Source organism: Zonotrichia albicollis, chromosome 1 (assembly GCF_047830755.1).
Source record: "Zonotrichia albicollis isolate bZonAlb1 chromosome 1, bZonAlb1.hap1, whole genome shotgun sequence".
Lineage (NCBI taxonomy): Eukaryota > Metazoa > Chordata > Aves > Passeriformes > Passerellidae > Zonotrichia > Zonotrichia albicollis.
In genome coordinates this window covers 31326209-31351339 of record NC_133819.1, presented here as the reverse complement: position 1 = coordinate 31351339, position 25131 = coordinate 31326209, and the positions used below count along the sequence as shown (strand labels likewise).

General features: G+C 38.3%; 1 protein-coding gene across 8 annotated transcripts in view; it reads right to left on the bottom strand.

The window, feature by feature from the left end:
• The window catches only part of ABCB5 (ATP binding cassette subfamily B member 5), a 34063-nt gene extending 20133 nt beyond the window's left edge, over positions 1-13930 (bottom strand). For 2 of the 8 annotated variants that reach the window (XM_014274016.3, XM_074537106.1), the window contains exons 1-13: positions 13773-13929; positions 12980-13070; positions 11864-11951; positions 11686-11734; positions 10708-10852; positions 10199-10265; positions 9777-9968; positions 8455-8626; positions 7343-7467; positions 4755-4929; positions 4348-4461; positions 3357-3467; positions 871-996 (exon numbers count right to left, since the gene is read on the bottom strand). In XM_014274016.3, the coding sequence (XP_014129491.2) occupies positions 871-996; positions 3357-3467; positions 4348-4461; positions 4755-4929; positions 7343-7467; positions 8455-8626; positions 9777-9968; positions 10199-10265; positions 10708-10852; positions 11686-11734; positions 11864-11951; positions 12980-13028 (1413 nt within the window). In that variant the 5' untranslated portion in view covers positions 13029-13070; positions 13773-13929. Of the gene's footprint in view, positions 1-870; positions 997-3356; positions 3468-4347; positions 4462-4754; positions 4930-7342; positions 7468-8275; positions 8382-8454; positions 8627-9776; positions 9969-10198; positions 10266-10707; positions 10853-11685; positions 11735-11863; positions 11952-12089; positions 12109-12979; positions 13071-13724; positions 13748-13772 lie in introns of those variants that run through there. The other 6 variants (XR_012579462.1, XM_074537090.1, XM_074537101.1 and 3 more) reach the window with 6 other exon arrangements.
• Between the last annotated feature and the right edge of the window lie 11201 nt (positions 13931-25131).

Genomic DNA, 25131 nt, shown 5'->3' with positions numbered 1-25131 from the left:
TACACAATCATTTCTGTGGCTGTGGATAACACCAGATCAAAGAGTTCAAATTGACTAAAAAAAAAAAGGGAAAGTTATTTTTAACCTAGGTAATTTGCGGTGTAGTCCTATGAACATCGGCGTTGACACAGCAAAATGAGGCATGGGGGCAGGAATGAACAGCCACAGGAAAACTAAGTTTAAGAAAGAACTGTGTTGAAAACAGCTGCCTCGATACCTTAAATACTGATAGTTCAATTTTTCATATTTGAAATGTTTACCTATTTTCTACAAGCAGTAGTAACTATTAAGTAGCGTCCTTCAAATATAAAATTTTCTTAATACATTGTTTCATTTACCTCATTTTTTTCCTTTGGAAATTTTATGTGGGACATATTTACAGTTTACCAACTGGATTTAGTGTTTAGTGGTAAAACACATAAAATATGTAATGATGGAAACTTCTGTGAGTTAGCAGATAGTGAAAAACAAGCCAAGAAATGAGTCATTTAAAATAGGAAAACTCTCTGCAGGTTTTAGCTTACATTCAATGAAAACGAAGCAAAATACAGCAGGGCTCTGTTGAACTATGCTTTGCCTAAAAATGTTTAGGGAATTTTAAAAATGAACAGTTGATAATTATTTTAAATTCAGATCTTGAAAGCCTTGTGTAATTTGCTGTTTGTGATGTAGTACTGTAAGAAGGAGCAGAATAATGAAGTCAAGCCAACAAGAGAAGATAGTTCATTTGAAATTTAAATTGTGGAAATATGAACTATACAGATATATGGTGAAATTCAGCCAAAATAGAAAACAAGATTCAGTCAATATGGGAAACTCATGCATGTCATAATTGCTCTGAGTTTTTACAATTTCTTTGCAGACACTCACTTCTCCCTCATCAGGGTCATAGAATCTCTGCAGCAACTGAACAGTAGTGCTTTTTCCACAGCCACTGGCACCAACTAAAGCAATGGTCTTCCCAGTTTGAACTTTCAAGTTTAGACCTTTGAGGATCTGCAAATAAAGAAAAAAAAAATATGTCTTAGTTTAACAAGTTTGATCAGCGAACAGTCTGTCAAGGTAAGTGCAGCTGTTGCTATCAAGGCAGTAGTGAGGGCCATAGTTTAAAGGTATGGCGACATTAATAATACAATTGTATTATGGACAACAATAATATAATGTACTTGGGAATATTCTGGAGCACAGATAGGAAAAAGTCGTCACCTATGCTTGTGAAATGTATTAGCCTTTGAAACAGGATGGCTGCATGCAACCTGCCTTTTGGGAATGGCCCCTAGATCCTTCTGGCTACCAAAACAAGCCTGGGAAATTTTTGAGAAGATTGATAACTGGAACAGGCCAAGTTCATGCCAAGAAACATTTTAAGAGTTCCCTTGCATAGACCATTGCATTCCATTGCCTGGGAAAATTCCCCAGCACACTCAAACTAATCTAGACACAGCCACACTACTCTGAACTTCATAGCTATTTTTCTCCAATTTGTGTGACCTAGTAGCAGGCTTGGGGTTTTAAATTATCCTGTTGTCCTCCATTTTCCAGGGCATAATAATTATGAATCTCACAGAAAATTATTTTCAGGTGCTAAAAGGTATCACTGAAAACCAAGCCTGCTTTCTTCTATTTTTAAAATATAAAGGGGTGCTTTGATGAAGTAATTGCTGGGAAGACCTTAATAAGTCCCATTCCTTATTTTTAACAGTCTCAGCAATCTGAAGAGTAGCTGCAGTTAATGATATAATTTTTTGCTATTTTCACATTTAGAGAACATTTTACCTCAAAAGATGTCCATATCATTACAAGTGTAGTTTCAACTGTGTAGTTGCCAAAATAGTTGGCTGCTATGGGAACTCTTCTTGTTTATACCAGGCTGATTTATAAGTTTGCCTACACATGTTTTTGCAATGAGAGATTAAAATAGTTGCAATATCCCTCTCCTCTCGCAGTATTACATCCACCCAGTTTTACATCCCCAGGAAGCTGATATCCTGGTGCCTGCATTAGCAAGAATGAACTTTATTCTAGATACCACAATATTTCCACATGCAACTAATTACTACCACACACTAGGCTAGTTCTAACTCTCATCAGGCAATGTATTGCCAAGATCAAACCAATAGCAACTGTACTCCTTAGAGTTCTTTGATTTGGTTTTACCTCAACAGGGAAGGTTATAATGTGTTGCATCAACTGCTTGAGAGATTGTGGGTAACTTCTACACAGCTTTGCTGATTCCTTTGGTTCTACTAAATAACACTGATGCTCTTAGTAGGGAGAGCTGCTCACTGATTTGGGAAGGATGAGAAATATTTCTTATTTCCCTCCCATTTGGTGTGTTGACCCACAACATAGCTCAGCAGCCTGAATAGGATTTTTAGGAAGAAGGATGAAAACTCTGCTATGTGTCTTCTGATTTCTGAGCCAAGAGGCATAGAAGATGCATTGTTAAAAATCCAGTTAAGGAGAAAGCCCAGCTCTGAATCTGACCTCCAAATATCCCAGTGTCCTGGAAACAGTTTTGATGCACAATGGGACAGACCTCAGATGACTGAGTTGGGAACAGCCACCTTAAAAAACAGCCAGAGAGGTATAAACATTCCCGTGCTCACCGCTAAATCAGCATGTCAAGTTTTTCACTGTTGACATCTGACATCTCTATTTCCACCTTGTTCTTCACCAAGGAAGAAAGTAATTTGCTGCTGTTCTTTCTCTTTCACTTTCATCAAAGTGTTTAAAAGATTGTAAGAAAATACTGTAAGCAGAGAGGTCAAACCAACTGTGCCACCACAAAAGTAATCACCATGACATGACGTACACAGGTCACTAATGGAAACTGAACTAGCAAAGAGCAGGCACAACAGTTTCTTGAACAGCAATTTTAGTGTATTTCCAAAACAATGTTTGACTTCCAAAACAATGTTTGACTTCCAAATGTACATTTAGGATGATATGTTCACAAAAATACACTATCAATGTATTGAAAGTGCACCTCTGATAATTTTCCACACAGGATGTCATAAATCCAAAGAGCCAAGAAACTGGAAAAAAGTAATTTTCTGGTTTAACTGCTTAAAGTCTGGAAGCCTTAATGAAACATTTTGAAAAATCTTATTTGATTTATCAAAACTCTTTTTCATAGAAATTCAGACTAGGGGCAACACATATTAGATTTGTCCTCCAGAAGAGAATGAGTTACACAGTGACAGTAGATCTAGAGCTTTGTCTTTTTGCATGATTGGGAGGAAAATTATGCCCCATTCCCCAAAACAGGAATGCATTTCACATTCAAGAACAAAATTAGACAAACAACATGGACACAAGTTGAATAAGTTCAATAGTCTAAACAGATCACTTACTTTAATATCAGGTCTGGAAGGGTAACTGAAGTGGATGTTTCTGAATTCAATTTCTCCTACGAGTTTGTCTGGCTTGTAACCTTCCTTAGAACTGCTATCTATGAGCCGTTTCTGGAAAGAGGTTTGTAAAATAAATTGGTGGTTATTTCTCTTTTGGAACTGTTATTTCTGCTACATGCATTGGTCTTTACTTTCTCAGATGCTGGTTTACTCTGCATTTTACATTGTAGCAGAACTGCTGCATTTTTACCTGCAGAATGCTGAATATGGGGGAACATCAAATTGTAAATTTTACTTGACAAATATAGTGCATTTTCAAAAGCAACAAAATCCATAGCAGAAAATCTATAATTGCAGAACTTAGATGCATTCTCTTGCAACCAAAACATGGGTCTCAGTTTTGGTATATCTGTATATGAGGATTTTATACACACATGAAAAAGAATGATGTAGCCATTTCTCCATGAGCTTTTGATTCCTACTTCAAAATATTTTATATACACAGATATGCAATTACTGCATAGCACAGCAAAATCAAGATAATGATATGGAAAACCTTTTTTTATAGCAACATCAGCATTACAGATTATTATTGTTATAACTTTCAATTGTGATATTAATCCCCTCTTCACCAATTCCCCCTCCTCAATAAACCCCATCTCAGCTGAATTTGTGCATACATGCATTTTTAAAAATTAGTATAGTGCCATATCACTTTCCCTCTGGTGCTGAAAGTCTAATATTAGAGAAAAACCTCAACCATATATCTCAGACACACATATAGGGTTTTCCAGCTTTCACTCTAACAAAGAGGCTAGGTTTTTTCAGATCAATGAAAATATGGGTTTCTGTAATAAACATCTATAGAGTTGATGATTTGGGGCCTTAGAGCACTTTTGTTACATTTCTCAAGGGAAAAAAAAATAAAAAGGAGAAGGAGTGGAAGCTAAGTTGGTTGAAAGGCTTCTATTCTATGCAGTTAGGTCTTTACCTTATTGATAATCTTATATACTTCATAGGCAGCCCCACGTGCATTGGCCACAGTCTCCAGGTTAGGAGCTGCCTGTCCCAGACAGAAAGCTCCGACAATCACAGAGAAGAACACCTGTGAGAGACAGAGAGGAGCATTGCAATTAATTATTACAGTGCCACCAGTGCCTACGTGGGCACTAGAAAGATTTAAGCACCAGCTCTAGGTTATTCATCCCACCTTACAAATAGAGTCCAAGACAATCCAACTTGTTTGATTAAAAGCAAGATGAATACCATTCAGTTGTTTTATACTGAGTGAGTCTCTAACAACTAATTTAGTAAGCACGTGTCAGAAAACGGAGACACCACTTGCAAAACTTCCCCTGAAGATACAGAGCATTTTTCAAACTGCACTGCTGTACTTACAATTAACACACGGCCGATGTCATAATGTGGATCCTCAGCAGTGAGTTTGGTCCCGTACCAAAATGCAAGGGCATAGGAACCAAAGATAAAAAATTGTGAAAGACCCAGACATATGTTAGTGGTAATGGATTTTTTCATTCCAACACGTTTAGCCGCCTCTAAGTTAGCATCATATCTGAAAGTGAGTAAGGAAACCATTAATTTGACAGGTACCACATGCCATTCTGGTTAACACTTCCCAGTGCCCTTTTTTAATTAACAGGATTTATGTAAGAAAAACAATTTAAATCTCAAAGGGAATACAGGGTTTTTTTTGTTTTGTTTGGGGGTTTTTTGTTGGTTTTTTTTGTTTTGTTTTTTTATTTTGTTTCTTTTTAACAGAGGACTATCAGGCATGCAATTAATTTGAATAAATTTGCTCTGACATATGCCAACAGTATTGGCATACTTGTCAAAGACATTCAGAAAACAATGAAGTATCACAACTTTGTTATCACAATGGAAGACACAACAGCACTCTTGAACTCCTTGTTTCCATTAAACCTGAAAGGAAACCTTGAAAAAAGTTTTAGCAGCATCGTTCATCACAAAGGTAAAGGTCAGTTGCCCACATTTAAAACAAGCAAAATAAAAACAAAATTCTCCAAAAACCCCAGGCAACAGGGAAGGAGATAAATGAGAGCTCCCTCCAAATGCAAAGCTGTTTTCTTACTGGCCGTTTTGGGATGTCAAGTATTTTTCCTTGGGTCAGTTTATTGATTGAAATAAATAATCAGTGGACACAGAAAATAAGTATGGAGACTAACAAGTTCAACTAGAGAATTATTTTTCCAAGGATGGTTCAAATTCATTCACTCATGCATAGTTTTCAGCAAATAGCTTTCATTTACGCAAGCTCTTTATGCAAACTGTAGCCTAAGAATAGTGTAACTTTCTACCCATAATCAACATGGTCAATAGCCTGCACTCTTTTCCCAGTACATATTTTCAATAAAGTACAACCCCATTATAGGAAGACATGCAATTAATTCAGCTGGGAAGCAATCATAAAAAAAATCCTGCATTCATTTTGTTCATGTAAATTTCTAAAATGCCACCAGTGCTGTATTTGTTAGTCAAACATATTAAAATATTTTGACTTGATTGTGCTGTTAAAACCAGGCCCCAAGTTTGAGTCAGCAGCATCATAGGTCTTCCAGGCAAATGGGTACTGCGTTTAAGTAGAGTAATAAATACAGGTGATCACTCAAACACTGAGAAAAAGCCAAGCCACTGCCTGCAACTAAAGGTGATTGAAGATCCCTTGCAAGAGTAAACTTTTGCTGCAGTGGAAATACTGTGCAGTGAAAGGATGCTTTTCCTAACTCTGAGGTCAGCATGCAAGAGCTGTGTAGGAGTCACAATCCACTATCTGAAAAATGCACTCCCTGGTAGGAGCTTGTCCCTAGTAGAAGATATTCCTAGGGGAGCCACTATGTTTGTTTGGGGCTTTTAGATTAAACGGAAGTAGAACTGTAGAGGAGGCTGACTGGTCAATCATAAAAAGGAAAGGTCTTACTTGACCCAGGTATCAATTATTTTGACTTTAGACAAAGTATTTTGAATAAATATAGACAGGTCCTGTATTTAATTTTCAGACACTGGTAATTGCAGAATATGGGGAGAAGGGCAGGGGGCAACTTATCTGGGTCATCTTAGGGCTTTTTTTTGCCTTTAATGTGCAAACAGGAACAAATGTCCAAATACTGTTGCATCTTAAAAACAAATTCCAGTGAGCAGAAGACAGGGCTATAAGATAGTCAGAGCTCAGTTTCTAGAAACAAATACAGGAGCAGACTGTAGGATCCTAACCTGGGGTTGACACCACCTTAAAAATTCTGCACAAGGCTAAGGCAAACATGAGTTGAAAAAGATGGAAGAATTTCGTGGGGCATATGGATCAGGTCATCTGCTTTGCCTTTACCAGCTGCATGGAACCAGTGATGCCTGATATTTGTATAAAAAATTTATTGCTTATGCTTGTTGAGTTATCTGATATGCAGGTCAAAATGTTTGTGGCCAGCCACAATCATTTCACCTTGTATGTATGACTATGGCCAACGCTGGGCAGCTACACTTGTTTGCAAATCATTAAAGCTGCAAATCATTGTAAAAGCCAGAAATGTGTTTTTGCCCAAGGCTGTTATCCAGTGTAGTTTAAAAATAAGCTCAGCAATCAAAGTCCAGAGCAGTAGCACAAATGCTCTAGAAGATAAGCAACTGACTGCATGCTCTGCTGCATCTGACTCGTGGGTAAAGGTAACCTTCCCACCACTTCCACATTCAGTTCAACTCCAGATCTCAATCAAAGGAGAAATTTTCATCTCTGCTGCAGTGACAACACCAAGTAGTCTGTATTCACTGACTAGGTCTATTTGCACACTTTCATTTTCAGATTATTTGTCCCCTTATAGAAAGACAAAATGACACCAAAGAGAATCTCATCCCTCTCCCCCTCCCAAAAAAAAAAAAATCCCCACAAAACAAATCCACAACTAAATGTCCTTGCCATATTTTAAATATGGTTATTTATTAATTTTAAAACTTACTTCTCTAATGACTTTTGCTGTCCATTGAAAGCCACAACAGTCCTGATTGCTGTCAAAATTTCTTCTGCCACAGCTCCTGCTTTGGCATAAGCAGACAGCTCTTTAGCAGTAAGGGATGCCAGGAGCTGTGAAGTTGGAAAACAGCTGTTATTGCAGCCTAGTGAAAGAATACACACACTATCTTGGTAAATAACAACAATCCTACAAGGTACACAAGACCAGACTCAGCAACGTGGGGATCAGCTTCTCCCCATGTCCTGAATTTCCCTCAAATAGAGTTCAATTTATCATTGTCTCCTCATTACAATCAAAGGCTACACAAACATCGTGAGCTTCCTGACCAATCTGCACTCCTCCCAAGCCTACAAACTACACTGGGAAGAGTGAAGCAGGGAGTGCTGTAGCTGCTCTGACTTTCTGAGGTGTTCAATCACTAGAACACCAGCTGATATTGAAGTAAGCAAGAAAATCACATTACAGCCTCTAGCATTCTTTTTCTTTGCTTATTTTTAATGCTTCAGGTAGGAAAAACCCCATAAAATCATATAAATAGCCATTCAGGAGTATAAGCCATACACATTAATGTGGCAAATAGTGCATAAGGGGAAAGTTTTCCTATCTGAAAGGAACATCTCTCCAGCCATTTCATTGATTTATATCACTTCAGTTTTCAGCAGCTGTATGTACTTGCATAGCTGTATAGATTTATTCTGTACACAGCATGAAACTTGGTAAATTATTTGCAAGAGATGTGGTACATGCATGTACAGATGGAAAGAGGTTGAAAGGTATTTGTGCTAGGAGGGAGAAGCAAGGGCTTCCCCGGTGTTTGCCATGAGGAAATTGCTGTGCCAGAAAGATGCTCTGATGGAAATTACCCTCATGCAACATGGCATAAGGACAGGATGTGCAGACAAAAGGAACACAACTTACAAGACTGTGCTTGGGAACCCAGAGAAAGGCTGCAGGAGGAGTAGAAATCAAAGTAAGAGTGGGACCAACCTCCCAAATTAGAAACCACATTAGGTTTCTCCCATTCTCTACCCCTTTTCTGTGCATAGGAATTGTAAGGTTTTTCTGGTTTCTTTGTTCAAAAATCCCCACACACTTACAGTTGACCAAACTGCTGCTGATGCAGCAAGAAGTGGGCTGACTGACATAACCACCAGAGTCAGCTTCCACCCATAGATGAATCCTATAATAAGCCCTGACACAAACGTGGAAAAAAACTGCAGAAATATACTGATCTTGTCTCCGATGCCTTCACGGATGGTGTTGATGTCACTTTAAATAACAATAATAAAAAGAGATTTGTTAGTATAGAATTACTCTCATTTTGACTCCCTCCCCCTTTTCCCACTGTGTGGCCTCATGTCAGGAGCTTTGCCATTTCTTAACTGGCAAAAGAATTTCTGACCACAGCTACTGAACAGTACCATTTAGGCTCTTCTGTAGCCAAAACACAGCAGAAGCCTCCTGTTTTTAAAGATTCATTTTCTGTATTCTCAACATTCTCTGCTGTTTCTGTGCCATGTCACTGGGTCACCAATGACCTAGTTTCCTCATCTGGCATCCAAATGGAGCAATGTGAGTAAACAATCAAGCAGCCTCTTCATCCGACTTGACCATCTCTAAAAGATTTCTTCTGCTCATTTCTCTGATGCTTTTTATGTTTGTAATTTTGGCTACTGACTCAGATAAAGAGCCACCTCCATTCCATCATACCATTATTTGGAATAACCTCAATTTTTCTTATGAATTTCCTTCCTTATTTTCTCTTCCCAGAACACACAGATGTTAGAGTTGAGAGTGGTTTCATTTAAGCTTCTCATACACTTTTCAGGACAGATCTGTGTCCAAAGCAACTATAAAATCCAGAAAAAAGTATTAAAAACAATGTACTGTTCACACATATAATCCCATAGCTAGAGGACATTACGGTCCTCACCCCTAAATCTATTTAAGTTTATGGAACAACTCCAAAGACTTTACCTGGCTAAATAGAATACTATGAGATACAAGTACAAGCCATACTTGTGCAAGTACTGATACTGAAGTCCAGGCTCATTTCCATTCAATGAAGTGTCAGCTTTTGGTGTGCATAAACTAGGTGGAGACAGCAGAACTGTTTGTTTAGCAGTGGCTGAACATATACTTCATGGACTTCAGAAAACCAGTGTCAGGCATTTTGTGGAAAAAAAACAAACCCTTCCAATGCACATACTACAAACAGCACAAATGAAGCTGAAAAGGATAATGAATTTCTCACTTTGAGGTGTAATATATCACACTTTAGGTTTGGTAGATTTTTTTTATGTTTTTGGTTTTTTTTAAACTCTCTATAGGCTATTCTGCTGAGATAAATGTCAGTTTACTTTTAAACGTACTTGGGGGTGTGTGTATGTGTGTGAAAGAACCAAAACAGAGCCCTCACTCTGTCAGTCTGGTGTTCAATGTTCCTATTTGGGTAGTATCAAACCAAGCCATCTCTTGATGGAGCACTGCAAAGAAGAACTTCTGCCGGATCCTTGCAGTTTGCCTTGTAGCAGTAACCAAAAATGTCCACACTTGGATCATGCTCAGGATCAACACAGCAAAGCCAATTGCCACGTAGTAGTAAGCATACCTGGGGTAAGGGAACAAAAGCCCATGTGATCCCACTGTAGCTCATGAGAGAAGTTAGACACACAGAACAGCAACTAGTCTTCATTAATCACACCAAAGTAATCAGCTTCAGTAAATACTGAAGCTTGTGGTGCATTTTTGGGAAGGCAAATATGGCTTCTGCTCAAACAGATAACACAGTAAAAGCAAACCCACTAATACATTATTAACAGGATAACTACAGACCCTTACTTTGTCATTTCACCTTCTATATCCACACTTGGATCTGATGGGCAGCTGGAATTGTTTACTGAAGTATCTGTGAAGAGGAAATAAAAATTAGGAATATTTGTGGAAGTGCTATATAGAGGAACTGATACATGGCAATATGGGGTCATCAGGTTTGGGAATGATTTGTATTTTGCAAGTGGAGTTTTGCAATATAAACTTAAATACAAAATTATTTGGCAAATATACATTTATTTCTAAGCAATTAGGGATAACTGAGGTTGATTGTACTCCCTACTATCTTAAGAAAGTCAAAGTACATTCATAAAGTGCACATCCAATGCTTTGGTTTTGCCCTGGTCTAGTCATTAAAGGTGGATTGAAATGCCTGACTTATTTCCAGCAGGATGAGTGTTGCTCATAATATGCTCCCTTAGATATGTACCAGTGAATAGTCTGGGGGAAAAAAAAAATCTTAGCTTAAGAAGCAAAGCACAGCCAATATGTAGAGAAATTGAATTTAAACTTTTTACCATTGGATTGCACGCCACTTAGCACAAAGCTGTTTGTCATCTCTCCAAAGATAATGATCATCAGTGGCATTCCAGTACCATTTGCAGCCGCTGCAACCAAACCAATTATCATCAACAGGACATCCACCCCGTCAGCATAGCGAAACTATGTAAGCATTAGAAAGAAAAAAAAAAAAGAGAGAAAAGTGACATTACACCTGACAGTTCATGCATTTGCTACAGTACAGCAGACTTGCAGAACATGCTCCATCCACATATTCTAAGTTACAGCACTCCGGTTGAAGGTAAACTCAGTACATAAGGATTTTGTAGTAGTGCAATGCATCTTTAAATTAGTACCCGGGCTGCTAAGAGATGGCTGGCAGGACACAGATTCTTAGTCTGGGAAAAAAACTACATGCTTGCAAGTGATGATGACCTTTGTAGAATATATTGTGTTTTGTGTTCCATTGAGTTAAATATTTACTAAGATAATGCCTCTACTATGTAAACAAAAGCAAGTTATTGACCAGCACATGGCTTATACCTACCAGTAGAAAATGTTTTCAGCAGAGATAGATTGTACCTTAAGACTTGTCGACCCCTGAAGCTTTGTTTTGTTTGGGGAAGGGTGTGAATTTAAACTGCTATAGATATCCCAGGATGTGGTTAATCTGAAATCAGAGCGTTTCTTTCCTGACTGGTCCGACCATCTCATAAAGTGTAAACATACATGGAATAAACCGCAGAAGAATAAAACTTTTCTTGTTTCAGAGTAATCAAGTCAACATGCAAGAGCTATTTTGTTTGGGAGTAGCTGTCCTACAGAAAACTGCCACAAAACCATTATCACTGGTTCTCAGAGAGCAGGTGTAGAATCAGTAGTCCTCAAGCTTCTTCTCCAATGTTTGTTTGCCTATGAATTGTCATTCATAACAAACTCACTTCATCAAATAAAGAAAAGAAAGTATCAAGCAGATCATTAGACAGGACACTAACCAGCTCAAGAATGCCAACCATTCGTTTCCCTGGCTTCTCATCTTCCTTCCTAGAGTAAAGTAAAAAAGACTAATTAAGATGAGGGGTTTTTTTTAGCAAACCTGTATTAAACTCTTCTCCTCCTTCCCCTGCCCTTCTGATATCCCCATACACCGAGTTAAGTTAAAAAAATACCTACATTTCCTTCTTGGGCTTTGACTGGTCAATTTGTTCTACATGTTCTTCATCGTGGAAAGAAGGATCATCACACCCCTTGAATCCAGATTCTGTGAAATAAAAATACTTTCTTAGCATACTAATCCATCTATTGTACTACCTTCTTGTGTCTTTCACTGCTGTTTCTTTTGCATTTAAAGACTAGTTTTTTCTCATGTTCTTGGGAGGAAGTTTCAAGAAAAATTCACCAGGCTCTGTCTCTTCAGTTCATCTTTATTCCCAGAAAAACTTCCATGTCCATTTCTGAGATGGAAAAAACATTTTTATAATTACAATGTATTTATCCAGAAAGATTATCAAAGACTAAAAGAAAAAGAAAGTTAATTCTTCCTTCAAATGCCTGCACAACTCAATGCAAATTAGAAGTCCTCACAAAATTGCTTATAGCGAAGGTTATAATTGCTGCAGGTAACACCGAATAGGTGGGAGTTAACTAAAGAATCATGTCCTTGACTCTAATAAACATCTTCACTATTCAATTGCAGTAGTTGTTACATGTCCCATTTCCTTTGTGCTGGCTGGGAGCTCCAGAAAGTTAGATGAAAGCATAATCCTACCCAGGAAGCTTATAGTTTTAAATGCATCAAATAAGACATAAAAATATATTTAAAGAAACAGATAAGTAACCACAGAGTGGAGCCACCTGTAAAACAAAAAGAGACAAGGTGCTCCCCATACCAGCCACTCCCAATTTACATTTATCTTAACTTTTGCTGCTGAATCACAATGAATAGAATTTTTAACCTACTGTTTTAAGGCTAGTTGGCCTACAGTGGCTGTTTGAGACAACAATTTGAAAGCAGTAACATTCTTCCAGCTGACCTCAGGAGAATTTTGATGCCCAGGTTAGGACCCTCCTGAACAATTTTACAAATACAAATCAATTTTGTTGAACTTGAAGGAATGATTCACACAAAAAATATTTTATAGGTGTGGCTTCAATTCATTCATTCCTAGGAAACTCATCATGTTATTGCCTACAAAATCACTATGGCAATCAAGAGAGTTTCACAACATTCTTTAGTTCAACTCTGTGGAACATATTCTTCAAACACACGTGGTGTTTGTTCCTTCTTACCAGGATTGGAGAGGTCCTGTTCTGTGGAATTTGCAGAGTAGTCCTTCATTGTTCTTTTTGTTGTGCGCTTATGAGAGAGTCACTTTAGAACCTGCAATAAGCCCCCCCCCCCAACAAAACACTTTGATTTTTTTAGTAAATATTTAAAGACTTCATATCTGTGGGTTTTTCCATTACTCATCACATTTTGATCTAAACATGATTCTACTTAAATAGAAAGACTAGAAAAAGAAAAAAGGTAACAGCGTGAAAAAATAAGTACTCTTAGTGAGATATTAAGAACAGCGCACAGTATTACTAAGCAACTTAGGTCAGTAGCCTGTTTTAGTAGTCTTTTATGATAAATCCTGAAATTACCAACATAAAAGTTACTGTAAGCAGTCTCTTTCAGAATAGATGATTTCCCTCATTACCTTATGTTTATTTAGAACTAAAAGAACAGCCATAACATGGTCATGAGTACAACGATACGACACGCACTTTTTAAGCCATGTTATACTAGGATGTGTTCAGAGGCAGTAAATAACTGATGCTCTTAGTTTCCCCCAAGCTTCTCTTCCTAATCTATCAAATATACTGGTTAAAAAGAAAAAAAAAAGAACAACAACAACAAAACCCCTAGCAAGAAGCTGCACATGAATCTGATGAAGCCTAAAACAACATTGATAAGAAAACGCTTAATCAATCTCAGATAAAGTGGAAGAAAAGAGAAAAAAACCGAAACCACAAATCCGACAACAAACACCTGTCCGCTTTCTGGCTGTGCTTTCCCCCTCTCGTTATTTCAGCTCACCTTCACAGCCTGCCCGCGGTGGGTGGGTGGCTGCAGCCCCGACGGCGCGGTGCGCCCAGAGCGAGCCCGCAGCGCCCGGCCCGGGCTTTATAGCGGCGGCACCAGCAGCAGCACCGCCCGTCCGGGCTTTGTAGTGGCGGCACCGGCAGCGGCACCGCCCGTCCGGCCTTTGTAGCGGCGGCACCAGCAGCGACACCGGCAGCGGCACCGCCCGCCCACCCGCGGCTAGGGTTGCGGATGAAGGTCAGCGCCGCAGCTGGGCAGAGCCGCCCAGAATAAGGGGCCTGCCGAGGGATGCCGGCCGGCTCCTGCCCTCTGTCGCCTTTCAGGAGCCGCCCGGGGGTGTCCGAGCCTGCAAAGCGCGCACGGAGAGCCCATCAGCCCCTTGCCGCAGCGCCGCTTCCATCCTTCTGTGTCACTCTCATAGAATAGCTAATATTAGAAGGGGACCACTGGATGTCATCTGGCCCAACCTTCCTGCTCTAGTGGTCATCTAGAGGGCATAACCTAGGATTGATTGGTACAGATATATTTTGAATATTCCCAGTGAAGGAGGACTCCACAGCCTCTCTGGGAAACCTGTTGGAGTGCTTGATCATCTGCACAATGCAGAAGTTCTTCCACATGTTCAGGTGGAACTTTTATGTATTCCACTTTCTGCTTGTTGCCCTCAACCCTATTGCCTGGCGTCACCGAGCAGAGATGCTCTGTCCTCTTGGGACCAGGTACTCACAGACAGTGATGAGATATTTCTCAGGCTAAACAGGACTAGCTCTCTCAGCCTTTCCTCATAAGTGAGGTGCCCCAGCACCCTCATCATCTTCATAGCCTTACACTGGACCTGATCCAGAAGCTCCATGTCTCTCTTATGCTGAGAAACCCAGAACTGCACACAGAGTCTCACCATTACTAAAACTAGATGAATTTAAATCTAGAAAACTCAGCTGCTAAGCAGAGATGAAGGGTTATTTGGAGAGCTGCTTGTCCAGGGAAACATTCAGATTTGGGAAAGTTTTCTGCAAGGTCCTGTCACATTTGTGAAATTGCGTCTCTGCACTAGGAGAATTTAAAATAAAACCTAAGATATGCTAGTGAATTTCAACTAAGGACTGTTATTAAATAAAGACTTTTCTGTTCCACTTCTAAACGACATGACAACTGAAACCAGCTAAATTCAAATTTGTTTTTAGAGAAACTAAGCAATGTGTTTTGCTCATTTGGTTCTCACCTCTTCCCCACAGTTTGTGTGGTTTTTGGGTTTTTTTCAGAAATAAGACTTGGTTTGGGCTAGTTGAGAGGGCGGTGGTTGGCTTTGTTGATGTGTTTTTTTCTCCCTTCTGAAGAAATCAGGTAAACAAATCCGATTTTCTGCACAAGCTTAAAAAATAACAGTTTTTCAGCTTCCCCACTGGTACATATTATGATCTATATAATTCGCTTTCAGTAGTGCCTCTAGGGTTTGTGATATGTAAACTCCTAGTTGTTCTTCCATCCACCAAATGCCGGTATCCCAGAGAAGACTCCCAGATATTTAAACTAGTTACTCAGTTGAAATTTTTCTCAAGTAACAAGTGCAAGACTTGGCCTAATTTAAGTTTCTCTTGGCCTCCTCCCACTAAGTATTCAGATTATGTTTGTGTTACATTCATTGGTCATGATGCTCTGAAAGAACCTCAGAAGAAAATGTTATTGGGCATTGTTGTCTCCTGCCCACTGGAACCCTGTATGTTCAGGTAGAGTCAAACTCCTGCATGTCAGACCTATGACTGTTTCTGTGCTTTTTTATCTCATTAGCATTACCTAGGATTTATATTACTTTTATTTTATATCACTTGCATTACTTGTATATCTATGTAATTTATATTAGCCTATGTAATTTATATTAGGAGAAAAGGAAGTGCAGGGGAGCCTTGTCTTTCTCTACAACTACCTGAAAGGAGGTTGTGGCAAGATGTGCATCTGCCTCTTTTCCCAGATAAGTGACAGGATGACGAAGTGGCTTTCAGTTGTGCCAGAGGAGGCTTAGTTTGGATATTATGAAAAAAGATCTTCACCAGTGTTGTCAAGCATTGGGATAGGCTGCCCAAGGGAAGTTATTTTGTCACCATCCCTGGAGGCATTTAAGACATGTGCAGCTGTGGCACTTAGGAACATGGTTTAGTGGTGGACTTGACATTGCTGGGTTAATAGTCTGACTCAATGACCTTAGAGGTCTTTAGGTCTTTTCAAACCTAAACGGTTCAGTGATTCCATGGCTCAGTGTTAAGCCTACATAATGCACATACACGTCTGTTCTCTGCTTCAAAAAATTAAGAAGGCCTTTGGCTTCTGCTGCCATAAAGAACATGAGTTTACAGATTTTTGGAAGAGACAGAAACACCAAGGTGAAATTATTTTGCTGTCCTCGCCTCAGGCTTCGCAATTTTGTGGAGTATTTCCTTCACCAAAGGTAACAAGTTTTTTGTCTTACTCACCTCAACAAGAGTGAGAACTACATCTCAGTTTTTTTATTTAAACTCAGTTTTTTATTTAAACTTCTCCTTACCACACCTCAGTTTTTATTTAAACCAGTCATAAACTATTATTTTCAGAAGAAACTATCTTTGCACATGAAATTTTAGACAGAGGGATGTATCTCACCTGGAAAGCAAACTCCTAGTGTGTGATTGAGAGCACATCGATAACCAAGTAGATGAATGGAGGTAGCATGAACCCAAAAAAACCCACTAGGACTCTATTTCAGAGCTATGCATTACTCGCAGATGGTATTCAGCATCACTGGCAGCTAGGGAGTTTTTAGTACCTCCAAAACACAGACACTTTCACTTTTCAAAGCTTCATTATTAGTTATTCACACACAGTAACAACAAAGTTGTTACAATCACAATTCAGATCCATTGCTCTGTACTTCACAGGCCTGGCAAGAAAGAGCCTGGGTTCCCCTGCATAGAAAAGTTGGTCCTAAAAGGGTGTGGGAGAACAGCAAAGAACTGATCATGCAGAAAAAAGAATCACAGGGTCTTGAGCAGGAATTTGTTTCCTTCTCTCTTCCTCCTCTCCCTATTTCTTCCCTTGGAAGGGATGATATGCTCTATGCAAGTTAATGAGCATCTTCAAAGGGGGAAAAATCCCACCCAAGCTATAAACAAAGAGATTAAATAGAAAATTTAAAAAAGAAGGAATAAGAAATGTCTCCTGCAAAAATATTCCCCATTGAACCTACTGAGAAACATGAGCTTGTAGTCTAGCTACAGCTAACCACTCTACACTCAAGTTAAAAATAAATCAGCGTATTCTGATATCCTTGCAGAAGCAAACATTCTGCACTAAAATGCACATGTAAAACAGAGAAGACTCCCATCAATTGAAGGGAGAGGAGCCACACAAAAAGATGTGGTTTACAATTTTGCCTTTGTAGTTTTGAGATGAACACATTATGATAAAAATATCATAATGCAATTTGGAGAAGAAATACTATTCTTCCTTTATCCAAAAATATTTTCTATCTTTGGAAAGTAATATATGCATCTGAAAAACATTCTATCCCAAATAGCCAATATACACCTATGTCTCCATGGGTTTGTTTCATCTGTCCAAACATTGTCACTGACAGGAAGAGCTACATTAAACACAATTAAATATAATCAATTAACACAACCCATAACAGACTAGAAAATGTATCTACTTAAAAAAACTATTATCCATAAGCACACCTTAAAACAAGCAAACAAAACACCCTACCAGAAACACCCTGTTACACAAGCTGAAAATGAGGACTTGTTTCCCCAAGAAAACCATCAACCCTGAAAAGAATGCAACACATGGTGTGCAAAACCAGGTGACACCCAACTTTACTGAAACATTTCCTCAAAATGACAGTCAAATACAAAGAAAGTGTACTGTATTATACAGGTATCATAGCTCCTAACCACCTTGTGATTTCTCCAGCAGACGAGAAGAACACCAGCAAGACATCTCTCTGCACTCAGAAACCACTACCTTAATTGCAGCTGATCACCTTCATATTTCATGCTGGCTTGTAATTCACAGGCAGAACCTATAAAAGACCGTGTTGCACTTTGGTTTTTGTTGCTTTGTGACTTTTGCTTGTGCTACCTGAGATCCAGCCAGAAAGGACTTGACAGAATCACTTTAAGATAAGAAAGTCCTGATTTCTAATTTATTTGCTGGCAATCAGACTAAAAATGGAAAATTGTTATTGTAGGATTTGGAGATAATTAGTTATAATCCCCTCCCACATATCCACAGCAGTACAGGGACATTTGTATTGTACTGAAGCTCAACAGTAAAACTATTAGTAATCACTGGGAGTAGCTGTAGTCATGGCACAGCGCTTGGAATTAGGAGACTGGATTTCGGTGGGCATAAATGGAGTGTTTTAATTAAGGGAGCAGCCAGTGAAATGTTGTAATTCTCCAAACTGAAACAATGTTGCAGTTATTCTGCTGTCACACTGGCAACTGCAAAGCTATTGGAGATTTATGCAGCAAAGGGAGAAGGTCTGGGGAGAGGTGAATGTTGGAGGAACAAAAAATCAGATAAAGAAATATGTCCCAACACTTGAACTTTACTGAGAAAAACTGAGCTATGTGATCCAAAAGTCCTAATGCTGTAACCAAGCAAAACTATTTTTTGTGGTTTCCCAGAAACAGGGGAGCAGGAACACATCTGATTCTTTTAACTAAACATTAACATCAAAGATAGCTATTTATTTATACAAGTTTCTAAACAGAACAACTTGCAAGAATTCATTAATGCTGAAATAGTCCTACAAGTTCTCTAGAACATATTTTCTCAAAGAATAAAAACAAGGAAACGCATTTTATTCTTGCCTGTGAAGTTTGTAGGTCTATTTTAGGTGACACTTAAGTGATAAGCTTGCAGAATTTGGCAGGATTACTATAATTCCTCTAGCCTTAAAAAGAAAGTCAAGCCAGTGTGATTCATTGCTTTTCATAAAATAGACATTTTTTAATTCTTTTTTCCTTCTAAGTAATAGAGTGAGATAAGTGGTAAGATTATATCAAGCAAAGAAGGTGGTCAATCTGCTGAAAACTTTGTAGGCAAACTTTGTATGCTCTGAGCAAGACAATTTCATACATTTTGGAAATGGTGACTTGAGTCAGTAAAGATCTATGGAGATAGTTGAGGGAACTGGATGTTGTTATACACATATTTCAGAAAGACAGGGAGGAAAGAAAGGGAGAGGGAGGAGGAGCTGTCTTGTGTAGGCAGGTAATTAATTCTAGGGCCTTCCATCCTGTATGAGGAGAAAGACAGGACAATGAGCTATCAGTTCAGCAGGAGTATTAAAGGGGCAACAGAGACCAGAGGTAAAAAAATGCCCCTTAAATTCTTGGAAAGTGCCAGGAACAGAATTTTCTTTCAAAAGAAGTAACTGGAGATGGGCATTTCTTCATTTGAGAAATGAAGTGAGATCAGGGAAGGAGATTTCCATAAAAGAGATGGTGATATTCTGTAGTTCATTAGAAGTAGTAGTTAGTAGTATTAGTTCATTTTTTGTGAAAAAGAAAGGAATAATAACAGAATAAATGAAAGCTTGAATGAAAGATTATTTTTATGCAATAGGATTATTGTTACTCATGGAAAGGCTGCCTAAATGCAAAAAAGGATAAAAAGAATTGGTAATTAATAGGAACTTGAAACACAAATAAAAGAACATTTCATGCAGAAGCATGAGGTTTTTGTGTAAGAATAATCTATCAATAAGCAGAAGCTGGGAAGGACTTTACAGTAAGCTTTTCTACGAAACAGCATCTGGGAGATGTACTGGTAGGAAAACTGCATAGAAGCCAATGCTGTCAAACTGGGATGAAAAAAACTGAAATTCTCAAAAGCACAGAAGAGTCACATGTTAAACATATGGAGTAGCCTTTTCTCTGTGTAGCACTGTCAAGTCCTTAGCTGGAATGCTGTGTCTAATTTTGGTGGTTTCAAGACAGATGTGGGTGATAGGAATTAAGGAAGAAAGTGAAACTGAAGGCATATGAAAGATATGACCCTTGAGGAAAGACAGATGGAATTTGGTTTAGTATAGTGGAAAATATGCAATCAATTCTAGAAAAATCTGAAAGGCTGTTGCAAAACCGGTATAATCCAGTGTCTTCAGTATCTACTGTGTTACTGAATTACAATAAGAAAGAAAAAATTAAAATGTGCAGGGCCAGATAACTGATTAATCTCTTGGTGTCCAGATTTTTGATTTATTTATTTTTGGCGTTTCTTTTTCTTTTAAAGCAAAGCTATTTTGTCTATGAGGAAAAAATTGGTATAGATTATTTTGCCTTGAAGATTGGGAAAATATGAAATTGTCTTCTGAGATCTTCATCAGCTCCATTTTCTCTGTGGTACTGATAAACATAATGAAGGGTAAAACAAAATGAAAGCGGTTTAATCACAAATGATTTGCACTGTAATTGAAGACATGAGTTTAGCAACAAACTGAGCCTGTGGAACAGCTGGCAACAGTTTTGGTGAAGGTTTCACTGGCAAAAGATGGGAAAGTGGACAAATGGCAGTGACTTCACAACCCAGTCTGTGCCCTGGGGAGAATCACTGACATGGTCCATTGAAATTAAAACTTTGGAGGGCATCAGTTTTTTGGAGGGTACCAGTTATTTCACTTTCAGAGGAAAAGCAGGGTTTCCTTTTGGGAATATTTATTTCTGAGTTTAATCCCAAGAGATTATTTCTATAGAACACTTTTTGTTCTTTTCATGTTTTGCCATACTGGAACACTGTCCTTGTGGCTTCACTTCTGCGCAGACATGATTCCTTCTAGGGAATGCAATGTAGATCCTTAGCTTTGGCCAACAAAAATGTTTTTCTGTGTTTTTTCTTTCCATATAACATCACAGCCAAGATGCCAAGGAAACTCAGGCTAAGTGGTATTCCATAGAACTGTGGCCATTCAGAGGCCACCTTTCTGAGCAAAATGGATAAAAGCTGTTAAAACCATGAAGTCCATGGATCTCTTCTGCAAGTAATGGATGTATTTTCACCAGTGTCGACATAATTACTGATATAATTTTTTCACTGGTACAATTTCGTATTGTTTCATGAATATAAACCCAGGATGAAGAAAGCTGAACCTGAAATGAAAACTTTCTGGGTCTGAAAGGTCTTATTCAAGCACTCTCTACCATCTCACATCAAAAAGTTAGGTGTTAGTGAATTATCAACAGTCCATAATACAAAAATATGGAGAAAATATCAGATGTCTTTACTGCAGGGATGGCATCCGCCAAGCTCCAGTCTTTGAACTGAACAACATTTTGAATGTACTGCATAGTGCTGAGCAGGATGTGATCAGCACAAAGTTCATTTTTTACTCTCAGACTCTCATAGGGAATTACCTAGTGACAATTGCTTTCTTTTAAATATTTGTAGTTCTCAACATAATGCCAAATCTTGAGGGCAAGGACATCTCTCTTTTACTTTACCGTCTCACCCTCCAATAAAAGAGCATTTTGTACATATATATAATCTAAATAACATAACTGAATCAAATGGGTGTTATTCATATATGTACCATGTGTTTACTACTGGAAGATGTTCTGATTAAATGTTTATATGCTCCCAAGGGTCAGAAAATGTAATTTTCATCTAAAGGAATCAGTGTAAACATCTCTTCTCTCTGAGCATGCTCTTCATGACTCACGAGCACGTCACTGAATCCCTTGTCAGGACTGGCCATGATAAAAATGAACATTTAAAAAAAAAATTAAAGATGCTAGCAGAGAGTGACCTTCCACTGATACAATTTAATCCAGGAAAAAGAAAATTAAAATGCAGAGGCAGAAAAAGAGTGATAAAGACACACATAAAACATTTAACCCTACATAAAAAGAAACACTTAAATAACTGTGGGCTTCATATTTAAATAACATATATGGGCAACACTTGACTGAGAGAGTGCCTGTCTCTAGATTGAGCTGGTGCTGAAGTTCAGGAGCATAGTTTTCCTTAATTCATGGTTTTTTTCTATCTGCTCCCCCACCCAGCTCTGCACCCCAGCTGTCCCCTCTTCTGAGAGACACAGCACCTGCCTGTGCAGCTGGTATCACCACTTCCCTCATTTCAAACCCACATTTTTCCTTTGTTTAAAAGTTCCCATTTCTTTTGGCATGCCTCAGGTGTTGAAAATCTCAGCTATCCCCTAGTTTTACATCTCATAGTCACCTCCAAAGTATATGGTCCCAGAGGACATGAATGTGAAAAGCATCCTAGACGTAATAAGAAATTGTCTCAGAACAGAGGATGGGGAAAATTTCCAAAGGCATCTGCCTTGTGCTACTTGCATGCAAATTACAATTGATCACCAGAATTAATTATAGACTTGGCTTAAATCTTTCAGATTAGAGAAGTTGTAGTTTCTGCTCATACAGTTGTGTTATGTGGTCACAATATTGTTTTGCCTTGGGGTAGTTAGGTTTTTTCCATGACAGACCATTCACATGTACTTGGCTGCATTCTCTTCAGAGGAAAAATGTTTTGGCATTTCAGAAAAAAGCAGTAGGATTCCTGCCAGCTGATGGTTCCTGCGTTTCAGACTGCAGTGTCTGGTGGCTAGTTTTGGTGCTGGCTAGGATGGCACTGATTTCTGGTTCAGAGGTAACGCGACTGACAGGGCTGAGGGGAGGAACAAAGTATCACACCTGTCTGTCACATCAGTAGATAAGAGGCAGAGTGAGAACTCCATGTCCCAAAGCTGCCTTAGTCAAACTCCAGTGCTTAAAAGGATGGTGCTGACATCTTCTAAAATTCCTTTCCTTTTGAGTAGGTAGTCTCTCAGGTATCACTACAATCTCCCTTTCCAACTTCTTCCTCCTTCCACTTTGAGAAGTGACAGTATTCACTGACCTTGGTTATTTGCATACTCTGCAAACAAGGATCTAAATCTTCATCTGTTTCCAATATGCTCCTGATCCAGTCCTTCAGCTGACAGGTGAACAGGGTTTAGGAGTATGTTTTGTCCAGTGTAATCTTTAACAATTTACACTCCCAAGAGTGAAGGAAGTTTCTGTTGTGATGTAAACTCTAGATCAGGACTCTGTGCTGTTTTCATGCAGGGCTGAACTTCTAGCTCTAAATGTGTTTGCAATATTAAGCTAGTTATGTAAGTGTACATTTTTGTATGCATCACTGCACAGTCATGCCTGGGCTCTCACTAAACTTTCCTTCTGTTGTACCACTTTCTAAACAGACTACAAGAACTCTAAAGAACTTCTGGTTGGATTAAAACTAACATGGCCTACAAAAAGGACTGATGAAAGATATTTCCTTTCAAGTAGAATTCAATGCATCCAAGTTATGCACAAGAACATGCCTGAATAGCTCTCAAAGGTTCAGGAAATGATTAGCCTTTTCAAATTAGCAACAGCATAATTCACTTTTAATATGGTTGCTACTCAAATATTGCTTTGATTTATTTAGGATACAAATTTGTTTAGGTAAAGCAAAAAAAAATACTTTTTCCTCTTGTTCCTCCTTATAACAATCTGTGTCATTCACAATGACCCAGTTGTACTGTTCTGATGAACTAATACTTATGGAAATAATTAGAAGATCCCAGCAGTATGCACTACGCATTACCAAATATCCCTGAAGTCAATATGCACTGTGTTTCCCTTTTTTAAAGTCATTCAGAAAAGCTCTTAATGAAATGCAAGGAAATTCTTACCATATGTCCAAGAGAGCAACCAGGAGGAACTTTCAGCTAGTAACACTGTAAAAGCATTGGATTTTTTTTTAATGTTTGTATTGGATGCTATCCTATTACCAATAAGAAGATGCAATCTGAACATTCATCACTTTTACACCTCCAAGGCATTTGTACTGTAATGCCATGGAATACAACATTCTGCAATGTTGCCCTAGCTATACACATGATAAAAATGATTAAGCTCAGAACCCAGTTATTTCTCCTGAGATCTTTAAGATTTATGTATTTTTTAATCAAGAAAAGTATTATTGTGTCTTTTCCAGCCAAAGACCCCAGAATAACCTATCATAGCCTTAACCAGAATCCAACAGGGAATAATTTCTCTCTTGCCAAAAGCACATAAAAGTTCAACCATGGAGCAAGACAAAGCCAAAAATTACTGAAGTGCTAAAAACAATAACGAGTGAGGGCAAGAAGCTCTTATCCACCAGAAGCTCAATGTTCTGTGGGATGCACAACTTTTAAATTTCGGTTCTGCTGGATGTGGGTCACACGTGTGGCTCTGGGAGTAGGACGTGTACAAGCAGACATCTGAAGTGACGTGTCTGAAGGTGGGAAAGGTGTCCCTCGGTGAATGGAAGTGAAGATCACTGTGTTTTTGCAAGTGTTAATACATTTTTCCACAGAAGAAAGCCTGAAAAGATGATGGTTCAGGATGGTCAAAACTTTCAGTAAGCATGTTTTTTTGTTTAAATAAACCAAGCTTATAATCCATTCTGCTCTACCATCCCCTTGAAATGTTACTCTGGAGGAATCATAGTAGTCTTAGTTGTCATTCTCTTGGAGAGCAAAAAATTAAGTTGAACTTAGGATAACTGTGTCTCTTGCTGTCTGATACTCAGTGTATAAGGCTCACTCTTCCAGAAAAAAAGAACATCTGACTTGGTTAAACCTTCCACTATAAAAAACTGTGCTTGTGGGGGTTTCCTTCTGAAGATTTTAATTTTATGTGCCAACATGTGTTTTGAAAATAATGTGAGTTTAAAGTAAACAACAAAATTGAAAAATATTTGTGGCACTGGTAAATATTATGGAGTTGTATTTAGTAATTTGAGTATTTACATGCAGAAAAAGCATGTGGTTTGTTGTGAGAATGGCCACAGACATGAAAAGAGATTAGTTAAGTCCACAGTTAAAAAAAAAAACCACATTAAATTGCCTGCTTTGATGACCTCTTTTATAATAATCCAGAAATGTTACTGTTTTGGGATAAAATTTGGTGTCTTCAATAACATATTCTCATTGAAAGATTGCACTATTACAGTCAAGACTTATCCTACCCATTAAAGTAGATTGAATACAAGAAATTATGAAATTTATCTACACCAATATAGCATTGGTGTAGATTTCCACTGCAACTGCCAAGTCAGAGTTAAATAATTGAATAAAGTCAGGGAGAGTGGTATATCTTGATTTTCTTGGTTTTATTTCTAAGTATCACTTTATTTCTAAGTATTCCTATATCAGGAAGAGTATAAAGCATGATGTAACTTTAAAATTCGATACAGGTGAATTGTAGGAATGAGAATCCATTAAGTGTTTCTGAAATGATGCTGTCATGACAAACTCAATATTTCTGTGGTGTTGAATACC